At 41.9% G+C, this 17,600-nt stretch overlaps 1 protein-coding gene across 5 annotated transcripts in view; it reads right to left on the bottom strand.

Moving 5' to 3' along the window:
• The window catches only part of KMT2E (lysine methyltransferase 2E (inactive)), a 157,504-nt gene that overhangs the window by 9,529 nt on the left and 130,375 nt on the right, over positions 1 to 17,600 (bottom strand). For all 5 annotated transcript variants that reach the window (XM_089685451.1, XM_089685460.1, XM_089685469.1 and 2 more), the window contains 5 exons: positions 12,482 to 12,626; positions 11,748 to 11,998; positions 10,743 to 10,799; positions 3,036 to 3,605; positions 1,667 to 1,962 (listed from right to left, as the gene is read on the bottom strand). In XM_089685451.1, the coding sequence (XP_089541577.1) occupies positions 1,667 to 1,962; positions 3,036 to 3,605; positions 10,743 to 10,799; positions 11,748 to 11,998; positions 12,482 to 12,626 (1,319 nt within the window). The remainder of the gene's footprint in view (positions 1 to 1,666; positions 1,963 to 3,035; positions 3,606 to 10,742; positions 10,800 to 11,747; positions 11,999 to 12,481; positions 12,627 to 17,600) is intronic.

Raw genomic sequence — 17,600 nt, forward strand, 5'->3', positions numbered from 1 at the left:
TTTGTGTGGAAAAAAAATGATAAAAATTTAATATGGGTACACTGTTGCATGACTGCGCAATTGTCATCCAAAGTGTGACAGTGTCGAAAGCTGAAAATTGGACTGGGCAGGAAGGGGGTGAAAGTGCCGGTATTAAAGTAGTTAATCCTTTTGCTGTCAGAGACATTTTTATGTTTTTTGCACACACACATACGTAACAAAACATTTAAGATTAGTTAAAACTCACAAATGGCATACATTTTCTTAAAGCAGAGACCCTGGATAATTAAATAATGGTATTCCAATTTTTTTTTTATTTCATACATACAATGGTTTATCAAGTGCAAAATTTCAATAAAAATACACTAATAAACACACAAACGCAACATATTACTAATTTTGTTACATTTAAAAGATGAGGTAGTGCTGAATAAATAACCAACATCTCAACCCTAAAATTGGGCATGCCTGTGAAATGCTGACAAACTTCAGTGACCTATATTTTGCCACTTTAAAAGCCCCCACAGGTCACCAGTTTAGAGTTAACCATGATTATTGGCCCTAAAATTGTCAGCATGTGTGGCCCCAAAATGTGAAGCGCAATCGTCAGTTTCATAAATGGGGAGGGGGTGTAAGCAGGCTCAAAAATGTTCTGGGGAGTTTAAAAGCTTGGAGATACCCTATTTGCACCTTTTTCACTGAAACTTTATATCACACGGGAAAAAGTCTCCCACCCATGTGATACAAATTTGTTGTGATATGTTCTCTTTGAGACATCAGGGGTCTATTTGACTCCCTGATGACTCACCTGCCATCCATTGAAGTCTGACAGCCCTGACCACATCCAGGCAATGTAGGGCGATTTGCTTGTCATATTTTGGAAGAATAAATGTTCTTTTCCTGGGAAAGATTCTGACTGGCCCGTTTCCAAGTTTAGACCCAGGTACACAAGACTGAGTTCTAGAGAGCAGATTTTGAAAAGTTGATTATACAGCCAAATATTGGAAGAAACTGAACTGTTCTATGTTGGTCACGGAGGTTGTGGCTGAGGAGTCTTTCAGTAGGAGGTTGTCCAGGTAAGCTGTGACATGATCGCCCTGGATTCTCCGGAAGAGCCAGAAGTTGTGTAAGCACATTTGTGAATGCTTGGCGCTCTCACCTCTGCCTGGCAACCGTCCCCTGTAAGCGCACAGCAGGAACTGAAAATCCCAGACGCCAGCATAAATTTTTTAGTCGCCATGGCGACCTGGCGCCTAGGATTTGTCCAGGCCTGCAGTGAAGTAACCTTAAAAAGAAAATGAAAAACAATAACCATGGTCCATGAATACAAGTCCTGTGTCCAGTACAATTACAATCTTGAGGTTAGTGCATTTCTTTCTGAAAATATCGATTTCAGAAACATGGTCTCTGCTTTCAGAAAATATATAATTTTGTCAGTTTAAGTAATTTTCTAGCAAGAAATGCAGATTTTAACGTGTGTGCGAAAAATTAAAAAAAACTGCACCTGAAGTGAAGTGGTCCACAGAACAAAGCTGAAATCTGAGTTGCCACACACAATTATCACAAGTTTAAATTCTGTATTACTCCTTTATATCAGAGCAGTGTGCGTTTGATACAAATATATAGATGCAAAAAAGTCTAAACACTGTTCCTGCGATGCCCTTTAAAATGGTGATAACATACTTACCACTGCACCTCTGGATCACTTTTCTCACTCGAGGTGGCATCTATTTCTGGAGAATTTTGGTCTGTATCTTCTGTGGAGATATTCTGGGCTTCAGTTGGCAGTGGTGCAGTCATATTAGCTACATTCTCACTTGGCTCCACACTGTCGACAATGTTGCTGCAGTTTTCACCAACACAACTCATGACAAGATTTCCACTCTCAGGATGTGGGGAAAGTGTTACCAAGGACAAAGTTTCTGGTTTTGAGCCACTCTTTCTTGCTTCACGTTGTCTTTTTCGGTACTCTAACAAGGATACCTGCATAAAGTTGCATTGATATAATGCCATACATTTAAGGCAGGTTTACAAAGCAGATAAAGTCCAACAACAAACACAAGGAGCCTACTTAGTTTGCAGGGATATAGGTTTGCATCTTGTTAAGAAGTGCTTAGTGTATATCTAAAGACAAAACTTTTTTCATGTCATCACCTTCTGCCATACACATAGGAGAAATCAGAGGCCTAACAAGTTCTCAGACGCCACAAACATGCCCTGTCCGCTTCTTCGCAATGCGGTCTAGACAGGACCCCCCCCTCCAACATTGGTCTTAACACCTGTCATTATTCCTTTGTCTGCATTAACAGCAGAGTACTTCTGATACTATTGGTACTTTAGTGTAAAAATGTACTGAAACTACATACAGGGAAATTAATCTATAAAATATTGCTGCAAAAGTATGAAATAATGGTGTTTTTCCAATAGTCTATTTAAGGCTCCAAGCACAGTGGCTTTAAAAAAAAAAAAAACACTAAATTTTGAGCATTTTTTTGTAATAGTATTTAAGAGCGTTTAGCATTTTTTCTGCCAGAAAAACGCTCTCAAACACAAACCTGAAGGGTTTTTTTTCTGACCCAATGCTAAGCTTAAAAAAAGCCTCTAGACTACCTAATGTGCATGAACACATAGGATAACAGTTGCTTCTGCTTCAGGCAAAAACGCTAAACTCCTTTAGGAACAGCGGTTTTTTAAGCAAGTGTGCATGGAGCCTAGAATGGCAGAGGATTTTTTTTTTTTTAAGATAATGGCACGCCTCACTTTACAGAAGTTCTACTTACTACACTTCTATTTTATCCCCGACATATCACATACTCTTGACAGAATAAAAAAAGTTTTGCCGGTAAATCACTTCCAACAGAGCTAAATTAAACTGAACTTAACCTGGATATAAACAGGGTAAGCCACAAGAGCCAAATTAATGTATCCACAGTCTTTTAGCAAAGCTAAACTATGGACAGCAAGGGATCTTGGTGGATGCAGGTTAGAAATTTTTAATCTCAATTAAAAAAACCCAAACATACACATTACTTTAAAAAAAAATAAATAATTCTAACCTTTTTCTTTTGCGGAGGATTTAAATGTGTTCCATTTCCATCTAGAACACCATCACTACTAAGTGCTCTTCCAAATCCAGTCATAAGTCCTTCGTCTGAGGGGCAAAATATAGAACCATCCATAAACATGGTTCGGGCATCCTCTTGAATTAGGCACTTAGAGTCATTCATCCGGAATCCACCACCAACCTCCAGCTGGTGTGATGGAGTCAAGTCTCTTAAGTTTGAATTAACTGCAGAAAAGTTCACTCCTGTCCTTTCAGGGCTTTTTATCCAAGAAGAAAACACAGTGCCTCGTCCACAGTGAGCAGTTTCCTGCTGGCTGCTTGAATCAGTCCTATCCCGAGACAGAGACTCCATATTTTTCTGCAATGCAGCCTGTTCATTCAGTTCAAGCGCTAAATGATGATCTGGTACAGACTCACTTTCTGACGGGCACTGTCTGTTTAAATCTGTCCTGCTCCGTGGGCTAGAGTAACCTATAGTCTTTATTTCCTGCAATCCCATTTCAGTCAAGTTAGAATTTCTGAAAGAGTTCATCGCCAGAGTTGATGCTGCCCGTTCATTAGCCTGTTAACAAAAGAAATAAAAAAAAACACACGCTGAGGAATTAAATTCTGGAGAGTGCCCTTCTGGAAAGGAAACAATTCAATAAGCAGAAGACAGGGGAGGGCAAACCTTTTCATGCATTTGCCATAGGTTAGATACTTTATCAGCATTGTATTAAATACATTTGAAATGCTCTTTAAACAACAGCAGTAAATACAAGCATACTACATATGTACACATACATATTCACCAATATAAGTTATATACCTATAAAATGTACAATATAGCCCATGGAAATAATAAAAATCTATTGTGATGCAAAAACTATTAAAATAAGAGAAGAGATACAAATACAATATTTGTGTACGAAAGACAAATACCGAGTTGCATTTCAGTTGACATACGACCACAAAAAAACAAGAAAAACTAAGCTTTCAGCCGCCAGTGGACTGCTGTTGGCTGATGTCACTGTGCAAATCCAGAAAAGATTGCAAATTTAAAAAGACAGCGAGCTGCTGAGAGCATGAACCTGCTGTTCCTGCCCCCTCCATAGCCTGGTGCTTCAGTGAATGCTGGAGGGGCAGAGCAGAGCGATCTCTGCTCACTGAGGTCTGAGAAATAAGCAATCGGTGGTCTTTGTTTGCTCAGTTCTTGGTCTTAGAGGTGGAGCAGGACAGATACAGCATTGAACAGATGCTGCATCCACCTAGATGAGCATGACGGTTTTCAGTAATCCCAAAATTATCTTAAGAAAGTGTGCCCCATCTCTGCAGGCTGCAGCATTTGTTACATATCTTACTCAGGCAGTAGTTTTCTTCTGGCATTGAACGTCTGGAGCAGAGACTTGTAGTTTTGTTTGCAATACACTGATCACTGATGTGCTCGCTCCGCACCTCCTCCATTCATGAAAAGCTTAACCACTTGCCTACTGAGCACTTATACCCCCTTCCTGCCCAGGCCAATTTTTAGCTTTCAGCGCTGTCGCACTTTGAAGGACAATTCCGCGGCCATGCAACACTGTACCCATATGACTTTTTTTTTTTAATTTTCACACAAATAGAGCTTTCTTTTGGTGGTATTTAATCCCCACTGGGCATTTTATTTTTTTGCTCTATAAACAAAAAAAAAAAAAAGAGCAAAAAATTTGAAAGAAAAAAAAAAGTTTTTCTTTGTTTCTATTATAACATTTTGCAAACAGGTAATTTTTCTCCTTCACTGATGTGAATTGATGAGGCTGCACTGATAGGCGGCACGGATAAGCAACACTGGTGAGGTTGCACGGATAGGCGGCGCTGATAGGTACAGGTGGGTGGCACTGCTGGGCATTGATCATCAGTGACGATATGTTTTAGGACAATTGCCGGTTATCAGCAGTACTTTCCTCACGCTGTGACAGCATGAGGAAAGTGCAGCCGACAATTGCATTTACCCAGTGATCTGCTGTGTCATTGGACACAGCTGATCAAGTGGTAAAAGGCCGCTGTGATTGGCCTTTTACCACATCACATGATCAGCTGTATCCGTAGGACACAGTGATTACAGACATCTCCAGGTGCACAGAATCACATTAAGAAGGAAGTCCTGGGCCTCAACACCACATTATCCCAGAAATTCAGGATAAGGCTGCCAGTTCAGACACTTTCCTTACACAGGTGAGCACTACAGGAAACACCACCTTATGGGTGAGAGTAGAAAGAGGAATTTGTCTAATCAGTGCATGTGGTGGTGTTTGACAAACGGAGATCCAGATTCAGATACCAGCGTCACAAGGGAACAAACAGGGAGGCTATACAGTAGACTTGCTGTACAAATGTCAAAATAAAAAAATGAAAGATCATCGGTCTTTAAAAGATAACCCATGTAGAAACCTGGCCTATGAAGTGCTGAGAGCCAGATGCTAGTCCAAACCCAGCTGCAGGAAGAAGAGGATTTGTCCAACAGAGAAACTCCAAGCGTGGAATCCTCGACAAACATCTACCAAATTAACCTTCCATGTCTGATGATAGATCATATGGAAAGTAGTCATCGTAAGCCTCACTGTACACCCAGATTCAGGAATGCCCCCCATTTCGAGATTTAAAAAAAATAAATAAATATTTATCTTTGCTTCAGTCAATGTTTCCTTATGGAGTTCTTCTGGAGCTCCCCAATTGTAACCCTATTGTCATCTCAACACTTCTCTGGCTCCTTCTAACCACCGCCCGGTGACACAGAGTCCGCTTATGCATCATAGCCTACAAGTATGGGACTCAGGCTGTCTCATGTCACCTTTTGTGCCCTTGCTCCCTATAACCAACAATTCTCTTTTTTCACCGGGCTTGGAACAAACACAGGCGTTTTCTTGGTGGGTGGCCAATGGACTCTCTCACGTTCAACCCTTTCTGACCTTCAGGTCCTTTCCTACATGGGCTTCTTCAGGAGACCCATGACATCCCTCAGTCAGAGTTCTTCTATTATCTCCAATTACAGCATTGTCTCACCTCATTACATAGAAACTTCCACATATCCAGTCCAGAAAACTTCCACATACCCAGTCCAGAAAACTGCCTTTGAGCACACATGCCAGTATTACCCAGGTTCTCCAGGTCTTATCTCTGCCCTCTATGCTTCTTTGAACAGTTGCCTTTCTCACACTTCCATTTCCTATGTTACTCAATGGGAACAGGGATCTGGCAGTTGAAATAAACCTAGCGGACTAGAGCAAAGCTTGGTCTTCTGCAGCTAAATGCTCATTTAACACAGCTACCTTGGAGGAGGCTATAAGGTGCTACTATGCTGGCACTGGGTTCCAGCCCGTATCACTCATGCAAATCCATCCTACAGTAACTGTTGTTCTCAGGGTTGTGGCCATCGAGGTGATGTTATACAAACATGGTGGACATGCCCTAAATTGATTGGGTTTTGGTACTGCTTATTTGGCCTCTTTACTCTGTTCCATCTACCTATACATAAAGAGGCCAAGTTTGCCTTATTACACTGCCCCATACCACGTTTGTTTACTCATTAGCAGAAGCTCTCCTCCTAACTTTTTCTGTCAGCCACCAGAACGATAGCCCAAGCCTGGAAAAAACAGTCCACCTTCCAGGGGGTGCAGGATCGTATGACTGTTCTGATACCCAACGAACAGGTGTCTAGGATACAAAATGACTCTCAGGCTGTTTCTTAAAATCGCCTTTCCCACTCTCCCTCCAGTTAGCTTGGGCCTACTCTGATGGGCAGTCCCGGTGCTCCCGAGTCCTTGTCCCTCTCCTCCTTTCTGGCCGATTCCTTTCTCCCTGTTCCTGCTCTCTTTTTGTTTACCTGCATCACAGGTGTGCAACTCTTTTCCCCGTCATATCTTTTAGCCTGGTTTCTTTTTTGTTTCTGCTCTACTCCATTTCTATCCACTTGTACCTATATGAGCTGCAAATGGCAAACTTGCATGGGTCTAGATGGATCCAGTGGATGCCCCCCTGGATCAAGGAGCTGCTGGTTAAGAAAATTTGCCCAACTGTTAACCTGCATCAGAAGAGACTACAATCTGAGTGATCTGTTACTTAGCCTGCATTAGTAGAGTTCAGTCTGACTGATCTGTTACTCAACCTACAAAGGAACAGAGTACATTCTGCAAGTGGTCTGTCATACGGTCTCAGTTAGCACAGAGTGCAATTTCACTGTGTGCAGGATGCATCAACATAGAGCATGCATGCTTGTAGAGAAGGTATTACAGGTATAAACCAATTCAGAATCCTGTCCGCTTCCAAAAATAGACCATGTGCACACTAAAAGACATCAGGTTTGCAAACACTTATCCCATTCATACTTTTTTTTTTTTTTTTCACTAAACAAGCCTGCTTTCATGTGCACTCCCTGCTGATTTTGGACTGTCAAAAAGTACAGCTGAGAAGGATAGTGTGGGAAAATTGAAACTGTAAACCGTTCTTATTGTATGGCTCAAACAAAAAGAGACAGATTCTCTCATATGGCCAACTTGCAAAGAACACATGTATAAGCATGCAAAGGAAAAAAAGTCAGCTCAAATTGCCTCAGTATTAAACCAAGGAAACCCCAACCCATAATAAGCCTGTTATGACCATGACAACAATGAGTTGCAGAGGCGGCGACAGGAAAATTGCATCAGCTGAGGACCGATAACTCCATAAAGGCAGGGTTTCTCAATTAGAGATCCTCCAGGTTACCAGGAGTTCTCGGAGCAATTTTTGCATCTCAGATAATTTCCCACCAACACCATTTTTAGCCATTTATAAGGGGATAATTCTCCCCTATGACCACCAGTGTAATGAGCATTTTTCCCACTGACCATCACAAATGTATCATGAGTTGTAGATATAGTCATTTTTATCAGGGGTTCCCTGAGACTGAAAGGTATTTCAAGTGTTCCCAGGCATACTGGATAGGCCTAAATATCCAAGTCCTTTTTGAACAGGAACATGGATAAGTATTCACTGCTGATGGCAGGACAGTCACAATAGAACACCAGTGTAGATACTGAACTAATCGTGCTCTGCTTGGTTAAATGGAGAGCTGTTCCATGTGCAATCTGAATCAGTAGTTGTAGAGGATAGGCCACAGCAGGGAGAATAACAGTATAAAGTGGAGAAAAAAATTTGAGAGACTATTTATAATGTAACTTGTATACCACATGAACTTACTAGCATCTGTTGATCGTAAAAAATCTTCCAAACAAAACAACAAAGGTGAAGAAAACATGTCTACTCTCCTGAAGTCACTAGCAAAAAACTGAGGCATGATAGTTGTGAACTGAGTTATCCTGTGCTGGCCAACCTTTATTGCCAGTGTCCATTTCTCCTGTAGGTAGCTGCATACCGACAGTAAGAATTCCTGAGCCCCTCAAAGGACACGAAAGAAAATTATACAAACTAGGCTTCTTAATACATTGCCTCGCCACGCAATAAACACTAATATATTGCCAAAAGTATTGGGACACCTGCCTTTACAGGCACATGAACATCCAAGACTTAGTCTGTAGGGTTCAATATTGAGTTGGCCCACTCTTTGCAGCTATAACAGCTTCAACTCTTCTAGGAAGGCTGCCCACAAGGTTTAGGACTGTGTCTATGGGAATGTTTGACCATTCTTCCAGAAATGCATTTGTGAAGTCAGGCACTGGTGTCAGACAAGAAGGCCTGGCTCGCAAGTCTCTGCTCTAATTCCTCCCAAAAGGTGTTCTAATCAGGTTGAAGTCAGGACTCTGTGCAGGCCAGTCAAGTTCCTCCACCCCAAACTCGCTCATCCATGTCTTTATAGACTCTGCTTTGTGCATTGGTGCGCAGTCATGTTGGAACAGGAAGGGCCCATCCCCAAACTGTTCCCACAAAGTTGGGAGCATGAAATTGTCCAAAATGTCTTGGTATGCTGACGCATTAAGAGTTCCCTTCACTGGAACAAAGGGGCCAAAGCCCAACCCCTGAAAAACTACTCCACACCATAATCGAAGTACTATTCTCCTGGCAACCGCCAAACACAGACACACTCCTCAGATTGCCAGACAAAGAAGCGCGATTCGTCACTCCAGAGAACACGTCAACACTGCTCTAGAGTCCAGTGGTGGCGTGCTTTAGACCACTGCATCGGATGCTTTGCATTGCAGTTAGTGATGTAAGGCTTGGATGCAGCTGCTCAGCCATGGAAAACCATTCCATGAAGCTATCTATGCACTGTTGTGCTAATCTGAAGGCCACACAAACTTTGGAGGTCTTCACCTATTGACTCTGCATATAGTTGGCGACTTCTGCACACTGTGCGCTTCAGCATGCACTGACCCCGTTCTGTCATGTTACATGGCCTACCACATCGTGGCTGAGTGCTGTTGCTCCCAGTTGCTTTCACTTTGTTATAATACCACCGACAGTTGACCGTGGAATGTTTAGTAGCAAGGAAATTTCACGGATGGACTTACTGCACAGGTGGCAAACTATCACAGTACCTCGCTTGAATTCACTGAGCTCCTGAGGAGCAACCCATTCTTTCACAAATGTTTGTAGAAGCAGTCTGTATGCCTAGGTGTTTGGTTTTATACACCTGTGGCCATCGAGGTGATTGGAACACCTAAATCCAATGATTTGGAGGGTGTTACAATACTTTTGGCAATATAGTGTATTATGATCAAAGTTTCTGAAATATTAAATAGTATTTCTGTGCTTTTTGGAATCTTCTCAGAAGGCAGACTTGAGTCTGCAGCACTGAGAAATCTAAACAATACTAAACACCTTTCCAAGGGAGATACAGTCTGTTTCTAGGTAGGCGATTTTAGCACCCCAGGAGTTAAAAATAATTCACATTCACACTTGACCGAAGTGTATTCTGGTGATTGTAGTTCAATTTAAGTTTACTAGTTCATATAATCATGGCATACAGAAGAGAGAAGACAGAAGTTCTAACAATAAGGCATGACACAGAAATATGTTACAGTATTATTGTGGTCAGTGTACAGGGGTCAACCTTTATGCTCAACGACTAACAAAAATGAGCTAGTAACTCTGCATGCAATGGATATTGTTAAAGTGATTGTCAACAAGTAAACTGCCAAAAACATTGAAGGCATTGGGTGTGTACACCCACATAGTGGAAATAATTAAGAAGGCATTGGGCGTGTACACCCTCATAGTGGAATTGGACAATTGGATAATATGCATGGGTGCCTACGCAGCCAAGTAAGAGAGAACAGGTGTCAAGTGGGAGGGGGAGGGGAGATGTAAAGAGCCAACAAGGAGGGGTGGGTGTTCCAACATGGCTTAGGGGGACCGGAAGAGTCAGCATCTGCATTAGCAATTTTTCATGCATTTTAGAAGTGACATCTCATACAGGACCTTCTTTTAGAAAAGAGTACATATTTTTGGCCCCACAGACTTCCTAGACTAGTGGCTGAAAAACATGCATAAAACGTGTTTTTTTTCAGGCACTCCCATTGAAATATTTAGGACTAAAAGCACCCAAACATGCCTGAATAGAAGCGAGTGCTCAGGTGTGACCAGACACCAATTAAAACAATGGTTTTTAATGTTTAACGTTACTAAAAAACACTCAGATGTGAATGGGGCCTTAGGTATCTGTGTGTTGTTAGTGCTGTACATCTTAACTTTGTTAGGAAGGATAAATGCACACTTAAACAGAACACAAGCTTAAAAACAAACATACCTCCTGGCCATTAGATCTTCTGTTTAGCTCAGGAGAACTTTCTGGTGAAGAAATGCTCTGAAAATGAGTGAAAGTAAATAAATCATACAATCCAAAAAAAACACATACCAATCAAGTAAAATGTTACATTCTCCTACAAGCTACATTATCTGTGTATGTCAGACTCACCAATGTTTCAAACTTTATAAGCCAATTTAAAAAAAGCAGGCATTTCAGCCACACAAAATGGGGATGGGGGGGGGGGGGGGGGGGAGATTTAAAATGTGTCAATGAATCAGCAAAACCCGGGTAAATTTTGCTTGAATTCTTAATCACAGGAGCAAATTTTGCAGCAGGTGGTTAGAAAGGTAGCTATTCACACAACCTGAGAGACTTTCGGAAGTCACTTCAAAAAGAATCCTAAGCTGCTGCTCAGACACCTGTGGTGTAGACTGTCAAATCTAAGGATATTTTATCTCTATCTCAAATAGTTACTGAAACTCATAAGGCATATCCCACTTTTACTGAACACTGTTTTGCTGTACTAGACATGTCCAATAATATGGAGGTAAGTTTCTGCTCCTTCACACAAAGGTAAACTGAGGGCTATTTTATGCAAAAAAAGTGCACAGTTTAGCATTATGCTCATCAATGACCACTGTTCTATTTAAATATTTGAACTGTGGAAAAGTAAGTGAAATATAGGTTGCTTTGCCCAACCAGACAGCTTGTTAGTTGTTTACAGCAGGTAGGGAAAATGTGATATCACATCTGCTGCAGCAGTTTGGTCTGTTTTGGACACAAGCTCTTGTTGCGAACACTAAAGGCAGGATCTAAATAGAAAGGAACCAAACTGGAAAGATCAAGGAAGCGTTGCTGCATAACTTCAAACTGATAGCAGTCTTCCTTTAAAATGTTCCACTAAATACCATTTCAATAAATACTAGCAAAGTGAAATACAAGATTACGACCAACTAATCCTCTTATGACTGCAAAGAGAAAATGTAGGGTTTATAAGCTGCTTACCTCAAAATGCAAGTGATTTCCACGGACACAGGTTGTTACAGGAGTAACCGGTGAGTAAGTTTGCTTGTAACTGTTACGACAAGTTTCATCCTCTACCTTTATCCTGGGAGGAGTATTGAACAGTGTTGCATCTGTAGAAGGCATATCTATACGTGTTGGTGTTGCATAAGGTGATGCAGTAGGTGTAGAATTTTCTGAGTACGAACAGTCCAAGTGATACAATCTCCTTTTTTTCAAAGGGGTTGTTAGGTCTAAATTTAATTGAAGAAAAAAAAAAATACAAAAACAGATATAATCAAACAAGTCATATTTCTAGACAAACAGAACACCAAGACAGTATTTAGCATATAATTCAAACAGCCAAACCCGCACATTGTTTTAAAATGACACCTGTTCTAAGATATATGGGTGACTGTCATTGCTTGATTTCTGAAATTGATAGTTGGCTACCTGTCTGCGCTCTCTCTCAGTCTAAGTGTTGAAGCCAAACAATGAGAGCCAAGTTCAACTGTATAGATGCACTGAAAAAAGTGAGTAGTTCTGTTATAATTCCTGTGAATAGTGTGTTACAAAAAAATGCACACTAGATGAAAAAAAGTCCTAGGTGCACACTGTACAGAATATCAAACAAGTAATCATGAAGGTCTGCACACTCACAGCTATTTGAAAGAGCATTACTAATCCAATAATCCATACACATACATACAGTACATACACATAGAAATTAATCTCACCTGTCAATGGACAACTGCCATTCATTACTAAGTGGCACTTATTTTCTGCAAATGTACTGGGGCTTTGAGATCGATCTTGAGAAAGAGAATCAAATGGATTCAGAGGTGCAGAATTTTCCTCCTCCAAAGCTTGTTTTAGCCACCGCTAAAGTGAAATAAAAAATACATTTGTCATGTTTTTCCAGCTTACCATTCTACAAAATATAAATATTTACTATTTTTATATTATATTAAAAAAACAAAAAAAACAAAAACATACAATTTCGTAATGGAAGGAGGAATTGCATGCAGATTGGCTTTCTTCTAAAGTTTATATTGCACTGCATTTTCTCTTTCACCATTGTTCTCATGTTTATATACTCCATATCATACATCAATCTACCGGCAGCATTCCTTAAAGTATATGTAAACCCTCACCTTGCAAAACAACCTATTCAGTTTAAAATAGAAATGAAATACTCAAAAAAAAAAAAAAAAAAGAAACCCCCCCCCCCCCAAAAAAAACAAACAACTGAACATACGTACACACACACACACACACACACACACACACACACACACACACACACACACACTATATTTTAATATAATAGAATAGATCTCTATACATACATGACATGAAAATTTCATGTCAGTAACATCCCATGCAATCCATACATGCAAAGGAACCAAAATAAAACATGTTCAGAAATTAAGTTGTGTAATAAAATTGAATGGGGCAGCACAGTGGCTAAATGGTTAGCCCTTCCACCTGGCAGTACTAGGGTCGTTGGTTCGAATCCCAACCACGGCACCACCTGCCCGGAGTTTGCATGTTCTCCCTGTGCCTGCATGGGTTTCCTCCTGGTACTCCAGTTTCCTTCCACACTCCAAAGACATGTTGGTAAGTTAATTGGATCTTGTCTAAATTGGCCCTAATATGTGTATGTATGAATGTAAGTTAGGGACCTTAGATTGTACACCCCTTGAGGGTTAGGGACTGATGAGAATATGCAATATTCAATAATATGTAAAGCCCTGCGTAAATTGATGGCGCTATACAAGTACCTATAATAAATAAAGAAAGGGAGATGCAAAAAAGGCATGGAAAGTCAAGACACCAGCTGAAATATATCAGCAATTAGAAAACAATCCCCTTTTCAGTGCAAATATCAGTTGGTTCAGTCACAACTGATGGCCTATAAAAATTGGATTCTTTTCTACATACTTACCTGTAAAATCCATTTCTTGGAGTACATCACGGGACAGAGCAGGCTATTCATGACAATGTTGGTTATATGCCACCTATTAGTTGAATGCACGCTGGCAGACCAAACGGAGAGGAAGTCCTCCCCTATATAACCCCTCCTACACAGGAAGTACTTCAGTTTTTGTATGAAGCAATGAAATCCCAAAAAGAGGGGAGGGACCTCTGTATCTCATGATGTACTCCAAGAAATTGATTTTTACAGGCAAGTATGTAGAAAATAAATCCAGTTTTCTTTATCGTACATCACGGGACACAGAGCAGACTATTCATGACTATCGGGGATGTCCCAAAGCAATAAAGAATTTTGAGGGGAGGGTGACACCATGATAGCCACTGTCAATAATCCCTCAGGAACTACTCAGCGGTCTGTGAAAAAAAACAAACAAAAAAAAAAAAAAAAAAAACTGCGGCCAAAGGCAGAATCCTCTGCGGCTCTGACATCCACCTGGTAGAACCTTGTGAATGTGTGAACAGAAGACCATGTAGCGGCCTTGCAGACCTGAGCCACTGACACCTGATGGCAGATTGCCCAAGATGCCCCCACACTCCTGGTAGAGTGTGCCTTCACTCAAAAGAGTGGTACCTTTCATAGACCAAACCATAGGCTTAAATGATCAATTGGTGGATCCAATGTGAAATAGTCGCCTTGGATGCCGCCTGCCCCTTCCTAGGCCCCTTTGGTAGCCCTAACAGAGCATCTGACCTGACCTGTGCCGTCACCTTCAAGAAGACCCTTACAGCATATACCACATCAAAGGTATGCAGAGATCTTTCTTTTGCTGACTGAGGTCTAGGAAAGAATGAAGGCAGAACGATGTCCTGCTGAAAACTAGAAACTAGCTTTGGTGAAAAAAAAAAAAAAAAAAGCCCGTTGAGGTCGCAACACCACCTTATGATGCAAAACTAGAAATGTTTCTCTGCAAGAAAGAGCTGCCAGCTCTGAAATCCTTCTTGCAGAAGTGATTGCCACTAGAAACAAAACCTTATGAATTCACAGGACCAGTGGAATCTCTCTAACAGGTTCAAATGGTTTTTGAAAAACCTCCAAAACCTGACAGGAGGAGTAATATGCAATAATCTGTGTTAAAAAAAGTGCGAACCAAAGCGTGAGAAGCAATGGGGGAAAAAAAACCCAGCTAATGCTGAAACCTGGCCATTAATGGTACCAACAGCCAATTTCTTCTCCAGCCCTGTTTGAAGAAACGGCAGAATACCATCAATCACATACTTTCGAGGGTGCCATTTACGGACCTCACACCAGGAAATGTAAGCCTTCCAAGCTCTATAATAAATGTTCCTAGAGACTACCATTCTAGCCCCCAAACATGATGGGGATAACAGAACCCAATACTCCCCTATCCATTAAGATCTGGGTTTCAATAGCCATGCCGTCAAATTTAGCAACAGTAAAGCTGGGTGTAATATAAGACCTTGAGACAGCAAGTCTGGCTGACATGGCAGGAACCACGGCCCGTCTACTGCCATCTTCACCATCTCCTCCTGGGCCAATCAGTATCACCGGAATTGACTCCTCCCAAACCCTGCTTAAGAGACGTGGCAGCAGCTGAATTGGAGGAAAGGCATAAATCAGTGAAAACTGGATCCAAGGAATCACTAAGGCATCAACTCCTGTTGTACGAGGGTCCCTTACCCAGGACACAAAGACCGACCCTCTTGAACCTGGATGCCAACAGATATACGTCTGGGCAACCCCCTCGCTGGCAGATTCCCTTGAAAACTTTGGGATACAAAGCCCATTCCACTGGATTCACCCGCTGGCGACTGAGATAATCCCCTTGCCAATTTTCTACACCCGGAACGAACACCGCTGACAAACTTGGAACATATCTTTGTCAGAATGTAATGCACCTCCTCCTGAGCCCCTCGACTCCTAGTACCACCCTGGTGGTTTATGTATGCTGCTGCTGTGGCATTGTCGGACTGAATCCTCACAGGTCAACCCTGAAGCCTGTATGTCCAATACCTCAGAGCCAGCCTCACTGCCCGAAGTTCCAGGACATTGATGGGTAGAACCTTTTCCCGTGGAAGCCACATTCTCTGAACTGTGGCTTCCTCCAGGACAGCCCCCCAACCTGAGAGGCTAGCATCGGTGGTTACCAGTTTCCATACTACTGGCTAAAAGGATCTCCCTAGTTTCAAATTGTCATAAACCACCAATTCAGGCTTTGCAATACCTCTGGAGACAGGGACATACAGTAATCCAAAGACTGAACATTCTTTTATTCCACACAGTCAGAATGTTCCTTTGCAGCAGTCTGGAGTGGAATTGGGCATAGAGAATAGCCTTGAATGAGGACACCATCTTTCCCAGCAACCTCATACAGAGGCAAATCAAAGGATATCTCTTGGCTTTTAAACTGCAAACCTTATTCCTCAGGGCGCAACATATTCCTGAAGGTAGAAATTGCCTGAACCATGTCTAGGACCATCCCCAAATACGCCAGGCTCTGTACTGGCTCCAGGACCGACTTTTTAGTTGAACACCCAGCTGTTCCATGATCTGCATAGTAAGGACCACATCCTGCTTCAGACCTGGCACCAACCGACCTCTAAGCAACAGATAGTCTACATAACCTATGATCGATACCCCTGAGTTCTGAGCAGCCCCAACACCGGAGTAAGCATTTGTTTTTAAAACTCCTGAGCCGCAACCAGCCCAAAAAGTAGTGCTATGAACTGGAATGAATATTGGCACATGTATGTGTCCTTTATGTCTACGGACGCTAAAAAAAAAAAAAAAAAAAAAATCTACCTGTAAAAGACTACTACTAACCAAACTGATTCCATACCAAAAGACCAGGCATTTAAAAACTGATTCAGCCCCTTGAGGTCCAAAATGGGCTTTACATCCCCATGTGGTTTTTGGACTGAACAGGTTTGAATAAAACCACTGAAAACCTTTCGTCCGCTGGAACCTCGGTAATCACCCCGAGACAATAGGAGATCGAGTGCCTGTAACAAAGCTATTCTCTGGATTCATCGGTACATTTGGTTTTAGAAACCGGGGGCGTTGGAGATGGAGGTTGAGGTTAAGATCTGAAATTCTAATTTGTACCCCAGAAAAATCGTGGAAATGACCCACTTGTCTTGTATTAGAGCCCTCCAGGAAGCAATAAAATTCAAAAACCTTCAAAAGCTTACAAGTAGTAACCAGGGCTTGACCCTGATTAGATTCCAAGTTCAGACGAGATCAGGCGTGTACAGGGTAATGCGGCCATAGCCCATAGCAGCTTTGCCACCAGGAATAGCTGCAATACCAGACAAACACAGTGACCCAGGTACCCCTGACACCATGCACTGGTTTATTGTGAAATGTAAACACCGCCAGACCCCCCCCTCCCAGAGTCCACTGGGCCTGAGGGCGGTGTACCTGCCTCTCTGCTGGCTACCTCTTTTGGGACCTTTTAAGTAAAGGGAGGCAGAAAATATATTGTCATCTAACTATGCAGTCCTGCAGGGATATATGTCCAAAGCCATCTTGATCTACAGTTAAGCGATGCAGCTATGCAGGTATATAGGCATACAAGTAGGCAAATTATACCAGTACGTAGTTCACGCAAGCAAGTGGGCAAGCATGCGCGGATGGGGCCCAGGCCTCGGGCATGCATGCGCGGATAGGGCCCAGGCCTCGGGCACGCATGCACGGATACGGTCTAGAGATCAGGTACGCATGTGGCCTAAGCATCAGGTACGCATGTATGGAAGCATGTACAAATGCAGTTTATTCAATATGCAGTTCACAAAACTATGCAGGTATGCATGCAATAATGTAATACAATGCTGCAACTGTCCCGCTTTCAAGAAGCGTATGGTTTTAAAGAACTGCGTTAAAATTAAATGCACTTGGTT

The sequence above is a fragment of the Staurois parvus genome, unplaced genomic scaffold (genome assembly GCF_062004578.1).
Source record: "Staurois parvus isolate SC_StPar_1 unplaced genomic scaffold, SC_StPar_1.0 ptg000019l, whole genome shotgun sequence".
Classification (NCBI taxonomy): Eukaryota; Metazoa; Chordata; class Amphibia; order Anura; family Ranidae; genus Staurois; species Staurois parvus.